Raw genomic sequence first — 17,513 nt, forward strand, 5'->3', positions numbered from 1 at the left:
TGTTGATGGACCGGCCGGGAGTCGATCGGGATTCAAACCCATTCATCTTATACCAAATTGCAGATTCTCAGGTAGCATTATTCACTATCATTCTCTCGACTTATAAAATGAAAACGTTGTTTGTCGGAGGCTCTTTCACCATTCGGTCAACATGAGCCAGTTTTTATAAATCACTAGACTATCATACGAACTTGAATAGCGTGATTAAATAACACGATTGAAAACTTTAATTTGTGGCCTTCATCTTTTACAGAAAATTAATTGAAAAGAAGCTTTCTAATAGATTTGGTGCTTTTAAGCAACTGGAGGGTATGATTAATTACCGAAGAACTGATTGAAAACTTTGGGACATTTCTTTTGTCAAATTTGAAAAAAGGGCGGATTTTTTTAAATTGCTGTTAACCACTGGAAGGTATGATTTTTAAATTAAAATTATCAAACACGAATGCGGTGTTCTTAGAAGTGTTCTTTTTATGAATTTGATCAGTAGCAAGGTCATGATCATCAGTTAGGTATGAAGGTCTTGTGTTGTTGAAGGAAAAAAAAACAGGAAGGTGAGCGCTATTTTTTTTTTCTTCAAACACTTACGTCAAGGAGCTAATTACACAAATTGCCACTCGAAAGAATCATTTAATTTTAAATCCGCATCAGCTCTCCTGAAAAATTATCAGAACACCTCTGAAGCCAACAGTTATATTCAGTTATTAATCTACAAAATAGCAAGATGTTTATTTTGCAATTTCGGCTTGCAACCCGGCTCTGGAACAATATTTTCTCTTGCCCGTCTAAAAGACTTCACATCGCCGTAAAAAGTCTTCGCATTAGGAAAAGTAACTTTTTGTGATCCCTCAGTTTCAACCCGTTACCAAACAGCCGGTAGTGCGTGCACGCGTAGTGTTTGGGCAACCCTTAATTTGAAATGAACAAACAGGGAAGTAGAAACCAGGCTGAAAGATTAAGTGTTGTATGCTACAGGTGTTAGGCGCTTCCCATTGGACAGACAGACATGTTTTGGTGCAAATGTTACAATTCGTTCTTAGGGATAAGTATCTATAAGTTTCAGGTATAAAACGACCATTTTCATTATTTTTTAATAACAGGCATGTTTCAACAGAAACGTCCGTCTGTTTTCTTCAGTGCAAATGTTGAGAAGATACTAATTTGCCGTCATATAAAGACAAGTTAGCCTATAGTGCACACATAATCATTGCGCAACCTTTAATTTAAAGTGAGCAAACAGGGAATTAAGCCGGAGTTGTATGTAACAGGTGTAAGGCGCTCTCCACTGGACCCCATAACATAGAAAATAAAACTCTGCAAGATAAAGAAGATGGAAATATTTTTTCCTTAGTAAAACTTGGGTCTTCTTCAGAAAACAGAAAATTCGTTCTTAGGGGTAAGTATCGATACGTTTCCGATATGAAACGACGTTTTTTCAATTTAACAGACAATGCTTCGACTGAATTTTCCTTCTGTTTTCTTCAGTGCAAATGTTACAGAAGATGTTCCGTCTGTTTTCTTCAGTGCAAATGTTATAGAGGATACTAATTTGCCGGAATATATATATAGACAAGTTAGCCTATAGTGCACGCGTAATCAATTCCGCAACCTAATTTAAAGTGAACAAACAGGGAATTAAGCCGGAGTTGTATGTTTCAGGCGTAAGGCGTTCTCCACTGGACCCCATAACATAGAAAATAAAACTCTGCAAGAAAAATTAGATGGAAATATTTTTCCCTAGCAAAACTTGGGTCTACTTCAAAAAATTCAATTAAGAAAGCGGACATAGAATTCAATACACAAGATCATGATTGCAATCTTCGTGGTCTCCCTTTAAATTTTTATCGTATAATGAGCAGCAGTGGCATTATTTGGCAATAGTCAACTCAAATACAACGGAACGCTAACGGAATTACAAGCTGACTAACCGGCATCCGTAAAGACAATTCGTTCTTATGTTTATACGTTTTATATATAACACAACGATTTTCGATTTAACAGACATGTTTCGGCGGAAACTTCAATTCTACCTCCTTGAGTGCAAATGTTAAAGAGGATGCAAATTTTCCGGAATATAAATAACTAATAAATACTGGCATTATATTCCGGCAAATTTGCATCTTCTGTGACATTTGCACTGAAAAAAGAAGGCAGAAGTTTCTGCCGACGCATTTCTGTTAATTGAAAATCATCGTTGTATATCTAAAACTCATTGTATACTGTGACTTTCCCGCTATCCAGACCTTTAGATACGTATCTGTATCAATGTTGCTGCGTCAAGAGATAATACATGGGCCCATAATTATATTTTCGTGTTTTCGTGATGGGGGCTTTTTTAAGCCTTAAGGCAGAAAAAAAATTTAAGATAAATTTGTAGTTTTTCGTCCTGTAAACAGCCTATTAATTATTCGCAACATATAGCGCGCTTGAGGCTACAGCTTATTTTCACCGGAGACTTACTAATTAAAAGTTCTGTGAAGTGTTACGATTGCCGTTAGCTACAAAATGAAAAGTCCTGAATTTTTATTCGGTATAATCCACCGCTGTTTTTCAGTTGTTTTGCTACCACCAGCTACCAAACACTGAGGGAAGTAGTGGAAATGGATAGGAAAATTGATCGACACCAATCTTACAATAACCTTCCGCGGACTGAATTCATCGCCGCTTTCGCTGGCGTTTACGAGCTGAGAAAATATTGCCGCTTGCATAAGACGAAATTTTTTAGCGTTTATATTTGGCTGGAGGGCATAGCAGACAGGTGGCCAACCCCTGTTAGAGGTCTTAACTTGTAAAACTATTTTAGGGATAAAAATGTTAGAGATAAGGGACAGCCCATTTTTCAATTTGAAGAAAAAAGAATTTCAGGGATACTGAATTGCACGGCTTGGTATCTCGAGATATCTTAGGGATAGGAAATAATAAAAAGACAGGTCTTAACCCTTTAACCCCTTATATCATGCAATTTCTCCTATCTTCTCCCCATACTTTTCTTATAAAAGTACTGGGAAAAAGTTATTAAAATATCAAGAAAATTCACCTTGAGTGCTGATCATATTCCTAATTCTCAAGACCTCAGGGGTTGAATAAGCATTGATATTATCTAGAGAAATTCGATGCTGATCATTGTTAGGCATTAAAGTACAGGAGATAAATAGTTAGACATAACTGCAAAATCGTTTTACTTATACTGTACGTCCTCTTAAAAAGACGCAGGTGTTCAATTGACTCTTCACAGAATGCTAAACTATCACACTTGGAACCGTGCGGATTTGACAACATTGAGAAATCTGATTGGTAGATCTGTACGCCGTGCACCTGTTTTGGTTCCGTTATTAGGTTGCGTCGTTCTCAATTAATCTAGTGAAAGCGCACATGCTGTAAGCCAGCGGACTTTGTCAGTATACAGCAGATATTCCTTTGAAATGTAAAGCTCTCCTAACTTGACAATAGAGACCTTAAGATATACCCTGTTTCCGGTGTAACGGGTACGGGTAGGGGCGCCATGTTTGACCATAATTGGTAATAACCTCGTATGTCAAACACACAGCAGCAGTCCGACTCTATCGGGAAGGACGAGCAGAATCGCAGCTAAATTTTCAAGTGAAATGAGCAAAAGAGTGAGTATTTTTATGCTGCCTTATTTGTTTTATTGTGCTGAGGAAAGTCTTCTTACAAAACATGTTTATACAGGTTGATACGGTTTATAGAAACGACTGCAGGATAGCAACGGTGGGACAACATATTCGCGCTTGACAACCTTAGAAGACAAAATTGAACCAGCCACTCAGCTTGCGAACCCTTTCAAAGTCCAGAATATGTTTCGAAGAAGCAGTTATCAGAAAGTTACTACTACGGGCAGCCGGACAAAATTGCGCTTGACTGAAAAATCGTGCGAATAGATTTAACACTACATTATTGCGCTCACTGCACTCACCTAGCCAAGTTTATTCCTAAGACTTTCATTTGTTACCGAATTATGCTCGGTGGAAACTGTTGATCGCATTTGAGATTCCGAACAGAACGGAACGAAAAAACATTACCAAGGTCCCTTGAAGTCCCAAATATATATGCAATATTTATTGCCATATTGTTTAGCCGGGTAACTTAATTTGATAATCCCGCGCCAAACGTAGTACTAGCTCAAAATTAATAATTTGACTCACGATTGTGTAGCATAGGTGTTTATCGCTGCGTTTCGATCGCTGTATAGCTTGTCTTCATCAGGCGATGGTGTCGACTGACTGTATATCAATTTATTAAGTAGCACCGCGGTTGGAAAGGCGTTTAGTCTGAACAACGAGGATCACTAGCACCCAAAATGAGTATCAAAATGCACCAATCACCATCAACCAGGTGCTATGTACAGCTACTTATATTGATATACAACCAGTGGACACCATCATCTGATGAAGAACAGTAGCGGCTCAAAGTTCCTGATCCACACCTATAGCTACACAATCGTAAGACAAACGATTAATGTTTAGCTATCGCTTCAAAAGTAAAGCAGCTTTGAGCTGGTGTTCTATTGTTATATTACGGATGTTTACCAGACAGTACCGTGAATTCATATGCTAAGTAAGAGATGTATAAACAATAGCCTCCATTTGGCGCGAAAATATGCTCAGATATTTGTCCGCGGACATTACCTGTTCCGAGAAGCGAACAGTTTTCCGAGAGCGAAGCTCGAGGAAAACTGTGAGCTTCGAGGAACAGATAATGTCCGAGGACAAATATCTGAGCATACTTTTAAAGTCAAATGGGGGCTATTGTGGTTATTATCCTTCAAGTATTTTTCACAACATGCAGCAACGAGCTTGAGTATTTGAACATTTTGTTTAAGAACAGTTTACCATCAAAAACGTTTTTAGCTGTTGTTGTTTTCTGATACTGCTTTATCGACCAGCAGGTTTATCTCTCCTTCTGTCTCAAAAACAAACCGTTCCCCCATCTTGAAATATAATTAAAATTGCAATTTTGACGCGCCTTGAAGTTTTTGAAATTGGGGAATATCACTTGGGGAATATCATCGGATATTCCCCAGTTTTAGCTTGGTATATTCGATCACGTGAGGCGTTTAGACCAATTGCGCGCGAGCGAAAATATTTGATGGATTATAAGCCACATTATTATTCAACACATTGTAACACTGCCCAAATATGGCCACGGTGAGCTAAAATGTTCGTCGTCCGTAGTCAACAGGTATCCTGCGATATACGTTATTTCGTCAGTCGGAGAGTAGCAAATAAATAACTGAAGTAGCAAATAAAGATCGTCTCCAGCTTTTCTGCAATAAAACTGTGCTTTGTTAACAATGTGTTGAATAATAAAACAATTATTCTGTAAAATCATGCGGAATATCCCCTGATTTTGGCCAACTCGGCCTACGGCCTCGTCGGCTACTGATCGGGCGATATTCCGCGCGATTTCGCAGGATAATTATTGTTAAATGGCTGACGCTAACTTCTGTGCTTGCTTGCTCGTGACTTCTGGTGATTTTCATACGTGCGCGTGCCACAATACGAAAATGGGCTAGGCTTAAGCTATTCGTGTGCGTATGTATAGCAGGCATACATATTTAATCTATTTATGTATCTTTTCATTTATAGGCAAATTACTGCCAGATATGTCATGTAACTTAGACAGCATCTGCTATGCAATGCAGCCCCCCAAAAAGGCGTGTTTTTATTTCGACAAACGCAAAACAAATGCAGAGTCTATTGCCTAAAAATGTTTTGTTTCCTTTCCGAACTATTGTTTCACAACGTAAACAAAAAAAAAATGTCTGATTTGATTGACTGCTCCCTTTTCTCTTCTGTTTCCAAGTCTAAAATGCCCGTAATATGTAAAAAAGCCCTTGACAACGACAACGCCTTCGGGAAACTTTTGGAACTGGCTGTCACGGGGAAGATATAATTAAGGGTCGAGTAGAATTATTTATGTCAATTTTTCTTTTTCGGCCTTCTTATTCTTGCTGTGAACCATAGACACCTAAACGATTTACTTCACGATTACTGCAATATTTCCTTAAGAGAGGGATCTAGTTTTACCGAAAAATCTCGCGTAACTGAAGCCATGTTTTTCGAAATTCTTTCTTACTTTTTTGTGTGTGTCAAAAAGTATGTCCATTACTTTTTGATTTTACAGCATTGAGCATTTCTTTACTGTTTTTATTAAATATATTTTTGGATCAATTTGAATGGTTTTCTGAGGTTTTGGAGAAACCGAGAAATCCAAGACGGCGGATCGAAGATGGCGGCCGTGAGGAATCAACGACGTAAGTTCCCACAGTTGTCAACTTTCAGTTTTGCGGACGCCAAAGGAAACAGTTCTGAAGTACTATTTATCCTCCAGCTTAAGCGCTCTTGAAATTATGAAGACCGCAAGCTCGGAAACTCAAAAAAAATTATAAGTTCAGGCCGAATTTGGTTAATGCTCAAATTACAGCGGTTTTCAATTGAGTGTCGAAAGTAATTTCGCGTTTGCTTTGGTTTTGCTTTACTAGACTCTATGATTGGTTGGCAAAGTTTACGCCATTTTCGCAAACAATGGGAAGCCAAACCAAAACCAATCGTGCTTGGTCGCACGCGTTTTTTCGCGCTTGGCGCAGGTTACATGTATTTCGTTCGAGTTCTGATTGGCTGATTGTGCTGTTTACATCTGTTGTGATTGGCCAGAGAAATTACTTTTTGGTTTTGCAACACTCACTTGAAAACCGCTCTATATAGTACCACTAAATACATTGTATTGGTACAATTATGTTCACATAAAGATGTTGAAAGGATTACAAACTAAATGCACGCATGTGCAATTGCAAAATTAATCACTGGCGTAGTATTAACATTGATTTATAATAATTTATAGTTTATAGTGCCAGTTAATGCAAGGATCATACTGAAAAACTTTTATTGCCTGTCTAAATAAGACTAGATTTACGTTCACTGCAAGGTATAGGATCTCAGGTACTCGGATCTTGGTCATTTTTCACCGGCTTCAGAATTTGCTTGTTCTTTCTCCAGAAATAAAACTCTTACCAAACAGCAGAAGCTTTAACTGCCGTGCAGTCACTTAATCAAGATTGAGATGCGGCTTCGTCTCCTCGCCTTTGTACTTTGTTGCTGTTCAACGTTAAATGCCGCAGTCGAAGTCATTCAAGGTCAGTATAATTGAAAGAGGACTTTTTGGCCTTCTTTGATGTGGTAATTGTTTGAATAAAGCGTTGTTTTAATTGCCACCAAAACGTTTAAGTTCTTAATCAGTTACAAGGACTTTGAAAAGACCACCATCGACAAGGATCAGAAGTCTATGCGATAAAAAATTTTAAAAGATCATTTGTTGTTGTTCGTTCGTTCGTTCGTTTGTTTGTTTTTGTTTTTTGTTTTGTTTTTTTGGTTGTTGTTGTTGTTTATTTGGAGTCCTTTGATATTCCCCTGTTTAAATTACTGCTGAAATTATTTTTATGGATAATGTACAGAAAGCCCGACAAAAGACAGGGCTTTTTCTTCAAGTTCAACTTACTATGAGGGCGAGGACCCTATTAATTACTTGTCCCTACAACCCTACAACAAATCAAATTCTATTATTTATTCTGTAGACGGCGATTACGAGGACGTACTGACGCAGTTCTTGACAAAAAACAATAAAGATCGACGTCCTGTGCTAAGAATAAACGATAGTGTCACAGTTGTCTTTGGAATCACATTGAATCAGATAGTGGATGTGGTACGTGTACATTGTATATGTTGGTCTAAGGGTTTTTTCTTCTTTTTCTTCAAACAAACTGTTGTCGCCACTTCGTGGCTCAATTTTGTTTGAAAAGAAAGACGAAAGTCTCTAGGACCAGGGTAACTAAAACAGCCTCTACATGTTAGTCTTTGTGATCTCATCACTGGAACCCATACACACTTGTTATCATGATCTGACTCACCATTGAATTCAAGAAGCAAGGCCGCAAGCACAGCCAGTATAATATTACCAGTTATTTTAATCTCGTTGTTCATCTGGGGTCAGTTGTTCAAAGGCCGGATAACTTTATCCGCTGGATAAGGCACTTTTCAGCGTCTAAAATATACTTCACGTTAAATGTTTTCCAAGGTTTTCGTACACTCCGCAACTAAGCAGTGGTTAGAGTGCACATATTCGGTTGTACAAGAGGAAATACTGAAATATTTGCACAGATTGAAACTGTCGGATAGTGACTTAACCACTGGATAAAGTTATCCGGCCTTTGAACAACTGGGGCCTGGAGGGAATTTCAACCGAGTCTGAAAATACAGGCTGACCCATGGGGTCTGTGTGTAGCTTACTTAAAATTGCCTTCAATTCAGCGACTTCACGGAATCGTGTATTTAAGCAAAACATGAGAAGTTGTCCTAACTTTTACGCAAACCTGTTTTCTTTCTATAGGTCGAGAGGAATCAAATTCTAAAACTGAGCCTTTTCATCAGACAGGTAACTGTTTTTCAACTTATTGCAGCTCAATAAACTTTCAATGAATTCTAAGTCAAAACTCAGTGGTACTCTGATTGCAGTTCTCGTTCAGGTACTCTCACTTGAGATAGAGTTAATCGCCCCCCTCTCGTATCCTGAAATCTAAAGAAAACACTTTACTGACAAAAGGAGTCTTGCCTGGGCAGACGATGGAAAAAACGGTTGGATTTACCTACGGTTTAGTGGCAAGTACTAAAAATTTTACTGAAATTAAAGAGGCCTAGCTATGAAAGGGCAGATTTAGACTGATTAAAAACAACGGAGTTGAATATGTGATATCGAATCGTTTTCTTCGGTCAGTTTGTTATCTGTTTTCTTCTAGTAGTATGATATGAAAAAAAATGAAAATTTGAACTAGACCGCCACGAAACATTTCAAATATGACCGGGTAGATAACGCTAGAGTAATGACTGAAAATCAAATGAATACAATTATTTGAAAATATCCGCACTTTGTTGTTCATATCTTAATAAACTAACTGTCTCGCGCTTACTTTCGCTTTCCGAGCGAGATAAAACGTCCTTTCTACGACAAGAAAGGCGCACAAGTTACTAACGAGGCACTAAGCAAGCATTTCTTTGATCTAGAAATGGGTCAGTCCATTATTACGATGGAACGTGAGTGAGTATGGCGGGATTGAAGAAATTAATCTTGATCCGGGAAAACTATGGAAACCTGACATCTACCTCTACAACAAGTAAGGAGATCAGAGAGATGCGTTTTCTCTTTACGAAAATATCCTCTTCATTAATTTCTCGTTTTTTTCCCTTTTTCATTCTTCTCTTCTCTTCTCTTTTCTTTTCTATTATCTTCATCTCTTTTTTCTCCATTCCACTATTTTCTCTTTTCTTAATTCCCGTTTACTTTAGTCTTCATTCGTCTGTTTAAATGTATTCCATCGCACAGTACTTTGATCTGACTTTGTGAGACATTAAAGAACCACTAAGGACGTAACAGATCTCTGGCAGTGATCTCCCGTCCCCACTCCATAGTGTCTATCTCAAATTCACATTCATATTAGGGGGCATCCATAACTCATTACATCATTTATTGTAAACTGCGCTACAAACAGTCTCGCAAAGTCCCCCACAGGCCTCGAAGGGAGTGGATAATAACACAATCTTATCTCATCACATATAATCTTCTTATTTACTTATCTTGCAAGTCATTAAGGTTAAAGTAAACCATGCACTGTAAAACATACAGATAAGCAAGTGAGAACACTCGCTTCATAAACACAAGCCGACAGACGCAAACACAGGAAATTAAACCATTTTTTCACAGAGTTCTCGATAGCATCTCCCCTCGATGTTTAGCATTAGAAGGCGGACGAAGCGGTTGACTGCCTTGCGCTTGTGCTTAGGTCGCCCACGCTCTGCGAAATAAGCATAAGCAAGTTCGTTCTTCTTGTGCTTGTGTTTATGCTTATGTCGCAGGAGTTCTCACTTGTGTTTGTGATATGCTTATGTCAGAGTGAAAACCAGGCATATGTAAGGTGCAGCATGTCTGTGATATCATTAAAATGTCTAATAACTCCTTAATCTGTTTTTCAAAAACTCGTTAATAATTCATAAGCCCATTGACCTATCAAATGGTCGATAAAACATCACATGCAGTGGTTTTAAAACCCGATAAAATCTCCTCCTTATTAGTATGCCGTGTTTAATGATTTTTTAAACATTACTTATTTGTTATCAGTGCCGATGATAGTCATGATGGCGCTCAGGACAAGATGAAGACCAAAATAAAAGTAGATTACAATGGAACCAACACATGGTTGGCACCATCAATAGTGAAGAGTTCCTGTAAGATCAACGTGCGTTACTTCCCTTTCGACGAGCAGGTAAGATTATAAAACATTTTCACTCAGCCAGGCGTCTCCCTTGAGTTAGTGTTTTGGCATATCAAACCATTTGTGATTACTGTTATGAATATGAGTCACATTAAACTAAATTGTTAAGTTTGTCGGTCAATAGCTAGGACAGTAAGCGGCCCACTAAGCCGGAGTGTTTCTTTTTATGCAAACTATGTGAACAAATTTTCTTTGTTTTGTACGCCAACATGGCGGCAATGCAAACCACCTTAAGACTATTGTTGAGGTTGAGCTATTCTCAAGAAACAATAGTTACGATATATCTTAACTTAGCAGGGTTTCGTGAGGCTAGTCCCAGCATTCCATGTTATGGAAACCATCACGCAACATATAATTAATCACGTTGTGTGTAATACCAAACTGTACCCTTTTGCTCTAACCATGACTCGATCTACCCTATATTTGTGTGATGGCATGCAAGCAAAAAACACCCATGACGTTTACTTTACGTTACCATGGGAATTTTTTGGGGCTTTAAACTTCGCAATCATTGTCGACAACCGTCCTCCTGACTTCAACTGGATAGAAAAATGTGACTGTACTGTATGTACTTTTTGATTATTCATTCTAGGTTGTCGGAAGCTCAAAGAGAAAGTTTTATCATTATACTGCTATGAATCCTGGTTACGGATCTTCGATTTTCCTAAGATTTAAAACCCATGTAGAAATAAAAGGCACCTGTGAAAATTTTTTGCTCTTTTAAGCTCAGTCAGTGATCTTGGAAATAAAAATCTATTTGATATATGAAATAAATGTGATGGTATATTTCAAGCCTGGTGAATGAATGAGAATGATGTATTATTCTACAAAGTCACACAGGTATACTCGGAAACAGAAATCCGAGTGCTCCTATCAGGAGTCGGCGAACCTAAGACCTTCCGATTACTAGTTCGGATGCTCTACCACTGAGTTACTGGAGACTCGTGGGTGTTAATTCCGTTAAACTAGGTTCATGGGAGACAAACATCCTGCGTACTGCTAGGATTTGAATGTCGAGCGTGCGGTATATGAAATAAATGTGATGGTATATTTCAAGCCTGGTGAATGAATGAGAACGACGTATTATTCTAAAAAGTGACACACGCATTCTCGGAAAATATATATATATTTGATTTATTTATTTTTACAGGCTTGCAAACTGAAATTCGGATCATGGACCTACGATGCAAGACGCGTTGATATCGTCGCCGAAGCGACGAGTGCGGATACGAAGACAACACAAGTGAATGGGGAGTGGGATCTGGTGGCATTCCCTTGCAAAAGAAACCTGTTGTTTTATAAATGCTGCCCCGATCAGCCCTACTCGGATGTCACGTGTACACTGAGGATAAAACGACGAACAACGTACTTTTTTGTCAATTTGATCGTCCCATGTTTTCTCATCACACGTAAGTAAACCCACTGACCATAGAGAATTTAAAACAGGAGATGAAATACTTAGCATGTTGTCTCCTGTGTTCCCAGAAAGTTTGGTGTCATTTTAAGGAATATTTGTGTAAGCTAATTCAGACTGATCTGTTCGGATGCTTTTGATGAAAATTTAAATCACAAAAAGGTTTTAGGAAACGGAATCATATTCTTCGAGTTTACGCGCTGTTGTTGGCTTTACGATATGCTATGTGACCTTATTTTTCATTTGTAACGACGTATTTACCCCTCCGAAAAACAAAAGAGGAATTAGTTTTCCAGTGTCGTCACGACATTTTGGGCTGATATTTGCCAAAGAAAGAATTGACAGAGACTTGACTCTGCAGTCTTTGTTAACTTGCTATAAAAGCTAAAGTGAACCCACTGATGATTTCCTCCAGTGAACGTTTAGCCCGTTCCTACCACAATCACCCACGACTTGTTGCCACGACTTGCTTCCGTCTGGCCTCATAGCACAGTCGATAAAGCAACGGACGATCAAATCCGAAGGTCATGGGTTCGATTCCCGCCGAAGTCGGAGAGTTTGCTTCGCCTCGTGCGATCTCCCATTTCCTTACTAGGGCTAACGTTCAGTGGGAAATTCATGGGTTCACTTTAGCCCAACAAGATTGAGGCAACTGAGAAGAAACAAACCGACAATCCCGCCGGTGTCTATTTCAAAAATGGCTGCTATTTCTTTCATGGCTATGCCTCGGATTGCTAGAAACTCAAAACAATTCTTGTAAAAAAAGGTAGCGCAAATTCTGTTATTCTGTGACGTTTGGCTGTTTTGAGTTTAAAGGCTTAAAAGGTTATGAATCGTTAGAATTTACTAGATTTAATTTGCATAACAAACGACGCTGGCCGCCTTAGCTTATCCTTTTTTTACGTTTCTTGACTTCGTTTGCGAAGAAAGAAAGAACTAGAGTAAACCAGTTATGGGACCGCATGTATATCAGGGGAAGTTTATTTGAAGACGCACATTAAATCGTACATCGAAAATCGTAAATGGTATATGTGTTATTCCAGTGGTGTTCAGTTTTCGACTAAAAGCGATGTTTAACAGTTTTTCTCTGCTTAAATTCGAGTGCTCTCAGTCGAGTCAATGAAAAGGTTGAATTAATTCATTCCGTTGTTTTTCAGTCCTGTCGCTGCTCTCGTTTTTCCTGCCGTCGGAGGCTGGTGAGAGAATCACGTTGGTGATAACCAACATGTTAGCCCTGACAGTGTTCATGCTGATTGTGGCTGATATTTTGCCGGCAACATCCGAAGTAGTACCACTGATAAGTGTTTATTTCACTAGCATACTGATAGAGGTAAGTCAAAGACAGAGACCTGTATGGGCCCGGTTGAATAAAGTAGCTTAAGTCAAGAGGGAGTTTTCTGGAGTCGTTCTCTGCCTTTCGAAGCTGGAGCGAGCGCTATATTGGATCCCTCAGCTGAAGGCGGTCTATTGAGGGTAGGGAACACAAAGAAAACATAAAATATTCCTCCAGAAAGTAGGAGGCGACTGCAGAATCTTAAGTACTTTTTCTGAACAATAATCTGTGGTTACTCCAACAACGAGCTTTTTCAGGAGCGCTCCTGGCTTTTTTTTTTTAAGAAAATTAAGACACATCTTTATTAGTAACTTCGTGAATCTGGCCCCAGAACATAATGGTTCCTGTAACCTGCTCTGGGAGGCTTGAAAACCATCGATCCTGTATTCCAGCAAGCAAGCGCCGTAGAAGATCTCTTGCGCGCTACAAGAGATATCATCATATTGTTATTTTTATTCAAAGCACACGTAATGTGTGTGAATCACGTGAGCGGTGAAGCCATGAGGAGCTTGCACGCTCAATCAGATTTCGCACTTCTTTGATAATGGCATGAGCAACGACTGCTCGCAGATCACAGACCACTTTATATAATTAATTTTTAATTTCACTACATTTTTCAGTCCTCAATGCGAGGGTGAAAAAGACACCCCTTTCGGAAGAGCCCTCGTACAGCCCGCGATATGGGGAACTTAACCCCCGTCTTGCGCTGGTGGTACTTTACCAGAAAAAATTATCTGTTATTCATTGCAAGGATTGCCTGGTATTTCCAGCAATTTCGTTTGGTCTCTATCTTTAACTGGGCTCTTTAGCTAATCTTCGTAATTTGGAATTGCAACAATTATCAGCTTGGGTGGTGAGAGAAATAGAACAAAGGGGACAGCGCGAGGCCTTAGTTGGCTACTTGGGTCGTGTTCAGTTTTGGTAGTAGCATAAATTTAAATGATGCTCTCGCCTTTTCTTCACACAGGTTGGCCTGTCATTAATAGCCACTGTGATGGTGTTAAAGTGTTACTTCACAAATCCATCCTTCTCAGAGGTTCCCTTCTGGATCCGCGTTGTGGTTATTGAAGGATTGGGTCGGCTGTTAAAAATTGAAGTGAAAAGAGAAAGGCGTCAAGCAAGCAAGAAAGAGGAAGACAGGAAATCAAAACGCCGTAGGTCCATGGGGGACGCTTTGGATCCCAGCTTCAACTTTTATCACCAAAACCATTCGAGTCGGAGAAGCAGTAAGACAAACTCCAAACCCAGAAGGACCAAGACGGAGCCTTTGGATCCAAATTTTAGCCTTCATCATCCAAACCCCTCGAACCAAAGAAACCCTGATGTAAGTAGCAAATCAAGACGCCCTGTTTCGGTGGCCGAATCCGTAGAACTAAATGACCTACATCTTTCGAGCCGTAGAAACGCCGAAACAAATACCAGATCGAAAAGCCCCGTTAACATGACCGTGTCAACGGATCCAAATTTCAACTTGTATCACCAAAGCCACTCAAGCCGGAGAAATACTGAAACAAACGCAAATCTTTTAGATTTGCCACCATGCAGTGCATGTCATGAACTGACCGTAGACATGCTACACTTGGGGCCTGGATTCCCCCTAAGGAATTTAGGCAGAAGTCCTTCCCGGCAGTCGCTGAGAAGGGAGTCCTGGTGCGAGGATCCCTGTGACGAAAAGGCCGATTTGAACACCAACGCTCAATCCCAGACCGCTTTGATCAGTGCCCTGCTGCACCGCCAGGAGCATCTGGTGAACTATGTTAAGGAACTGGCACGAGCTGTGGAAGAACAGGACGAGCATGATGCAAAGCGGGAGGAGTGGATCCTAGTGGCGGAAATCTTGGACACTTTCTTTCTTTATCTTTTTGTGATTCTGATGACTGGTTCAACTCTTTTGATATTTACCGCAGGAAATAACTTAAGCTGAGAGAAGGACTTGTCAGAGGGGGGGGGGGGGGGGGGGATAGCTTTGACGGAAGTTAATTATGATGTCAGTTTACACGCAAATTAAGTGAAAAAGACCATAAAGTCAGTATATTTTGGAACATGGAAACTGGTTTACCAGTTCAAACGATTCTTTGAGAGGCAGAAGACAAGGAAGAGCAGCTGAAATAGTCGTTTGACTGCTTTTTTAATGTATTGAGGCCCTCTTGTCAGAATATGGCTAAGACATTGCCCCGTTTCTCGCAATTCCAAATACATTATAATTACCCAGTCCGAAAACTAATTTCATGAGCACAACGGATTGGATTAAATAGATATTAAAATTTTGTGAAACACATTGAAAGACTGTGCCGCTTACAACATACTGACAATCGATCAAAAAGTAAATTTGAAATACTTATCAGGCCAAGTAAGTTTTAAGGACTTTTGAAAACATGGCTCAGCTACACAAGAGACTGATTTAGCACGGTGCCATTGCCAAGCGAATACCTATACACTTATACCTATCTTTTCGCGTTTAAATTGCTATTGCAAAATGCAGCACAATCTTGGCATTTTCCCAATTTCTACAGACTCCACTCTTCCTTTAGTTTTATTAGTTCATTTATTCATACCGCTATGTTAAACTGGTTACTACCACCATCAAGGGATATTTTTAAGTGCCACAAGAGAGGATGAGTGATGTCATTATAACGACAAAGTGTGAAATGGTTGTAGCTTTGCAAGGAATTTTATTAATACAATGGGGGCTTTTAGGTAACTCTCGAATAGGATGTAACGTAATAAGCATAAGCTGGAGTAAATGGATTTATATAAATTTGTAAATTAAAGAGGAAAATATTATTATTAAGCCCGTTAGAAATGTGATAAATTAACATCAGCGACATGTATATTGTCAGAGTCAGTTACGTAAAATGTTAGCTTTGAAAAATAAACTTTATAACACGAAGCTCACACGCGTCTATGACATAACAAAAAGGTACCTGAAAAAAGTCCTATGTGCGACATAGTTACGTTCACGCCAGAGATGACAAAATTAGTTTCATTTCTTGCTAGTTATTCCGAGCAAACGTCAAACAATTACGAGACCAGGTTTTGTAATTAGTTTTAACATTTACCTATTTATATATTTCTCTGTAAAATACGCAATTCAGTCTAATGACTGCGATGTATTTTTGAATAAACAGTCTATTCTATTCTATTCTATTCTATTCTATTCTATTCTATAAGGACAGACATCGGTCTGATATTTTCTCTTGGAAATCTGATGTCCTTAAAACTAGCATATAAACCATTAAAGAAAGCTTCGCTTCTCTGGATAATATTTGCTTGAAGATCAGAACTTCAAAATTTCCTCGGTCAACTTTCAACTAATCATAATCATGCGACAGAATCATCTGTTGTTTATTAAATACAAGAGGTGATCGCAAAGGGAGGTTCGACTGTAGTCTATCACTGGGATAGGGAGTAGCTCTGTTGGTTGTTCTGCCTCAAATCTCCTCGGTCCTCTTCCGTAAATTACTTTCGGCGCCTTTTCTAGTCTAAACTTGGAGAACATTCTGAACTTATTTTTCCTGCGTAGTCGCGTGGAGTGATTAACCCGGTTCTAACACGCGGTTTTATAAATCTAAATCGAAGCAAATTTGAATAAATTAATGCCCTTTTGATAGTTTGCGAGACAAAGGCATTCCGACAAAAGAGAGATAAGTTTTTCTCGTGAGCGGTCGCGTGGAAAGTGATTAATCCCGGTTTGGTAGATTTGTATGAATTAATGCTTGTTTGATAGTTTGCAAGACAAAGGCTTTGCAAGAAAAGCGCGATAACGCGCAAAGTCTGAATACGCTTTCGGGCTATGGTTGTTTTAAACAAGGCTTGATAGACACTTTTTCTGTCGGTCTTAATATGGGTCTTAGTGACTGATCGTTGAACAGTGCACTAAAGCATGGTTTTCAGTAGCGACACAAGCGCAAGGGATAAATTCTTATTTCATCGTGCATCGACGCAAGCATAAGGACAAACGCAAGTGAAAGCAGCCTCTGGCGATTAACTTGCTCACTCTTTTTTTACAACCCTGCAATCCACTTGCTCAGCTTTTTATTTCACCAAAGTGTTCATACTAGATAAGAAACTAATCCCTACAAGTGCATTGGTCTCGGACTAACAGTTAATATTTGTTATTGTAAAAACAAGATTTAATTTAGAATTCATTAAGGACACAACGCGAAAGGCAACTACCATGCTGCCGTGAGACTGGCATGAGTCTACTGACAACAATCACTCGTGACACATGTCTCCCCACCCATCACCCGTCAGATAATTCCTAACTACACAATTAATACTTCACCCTCACCCCTAAGGGCTTGGTTTTGTGCCATGAAAAACTTACGAAGATTTTTGAATTTCGCGCTTCGGTAGTAAGCTTGCGCGTCGGTTCATCCTAGCCAATGTTTTACAAACAATAGAGCCCAAAAACAATAACAATGACC

General features: G+C 39.2%; 1 protein-coding gene across 3 annotated transcripts in view; it reads left to right on the forward strand.

Annotated features, from left to right (window-relative positions):
• The window catches only part of LOC146483770 (acetylcholine receptor subunit alpha-1-B-like), a 30,744-nt gene extending 13,235 nt beyond the window's left edge, over positions 1 to 17,509 (forward strand). The window contains exons 3-11 of one of the 3 annotated variants that reach the window (XM_085105914.1): positions 1,269 to 1,396; positions 7,017 to 7,153; positions 7,592 to 7,719; positions 8,404 to 8,448; positions 9,075 to 9,184; positions 10,186 to 10,330; positions 11,490 to 11,748; positions 12,911 to 13,083; positions 14,054 to 17,509. In XM_085105914.1, the coding sequence (XP_084962040.1) occupies positions 7,081 to 7,153; positions 7,592 to 7,719; positions 8,404 to 8,448; positions 9,075 to 9,184; positions 10,186 to 10,330; positions 11,490 to 11,748; positions 12,911 to 13,083; positions 14,054 to 15,010 (1,890 nt within the window). In that variant the 5' untranslated portion in view covers positions 1,269 to 1,396; positions 7,017 to 7,080 and the 3' untranslated portion in view covers positions 15,011 to 17,509. Of the gene's footprint in view, positions 1 to 1,268; positions 1,397 to 2,634; positions 3,618 to 7,016; positions 7,154 to 7,591; positions 7,720 to 8,403; positions 8,449 to 9,074; positions 9,185 to 10,185; positions 10,331 to 11,489; positions 11,749 to 12,910; positions 13,084 to 14,053 lie in introns of those variants that run through there. The other 2 variants (XM_085105916.1, XM_085105913.1) reach the window with 2 other exon arrangements.
• The last annotated feature ends 4 nt before the right edge of the window (positions 17,510 to 17,513 follow it).

The sequence above is a fragment of the Pavona decussata genome, unplaced genomic scaffold, assembly GCF_977016875.1.
Source record: "Pavona decussata unplaced genomic scaffold, jaPavDecu1.1 SCAFFOLD_38, whole genome shotgun sequence".
In the NCBI taxonomy this organism is placed as follows: domain Eukaryota; kingdom Metazoa; phylum Cnidaria; class Anthozoa; order Scleractinia; family Agariciidae; genus Pavona; species Pavona decussata.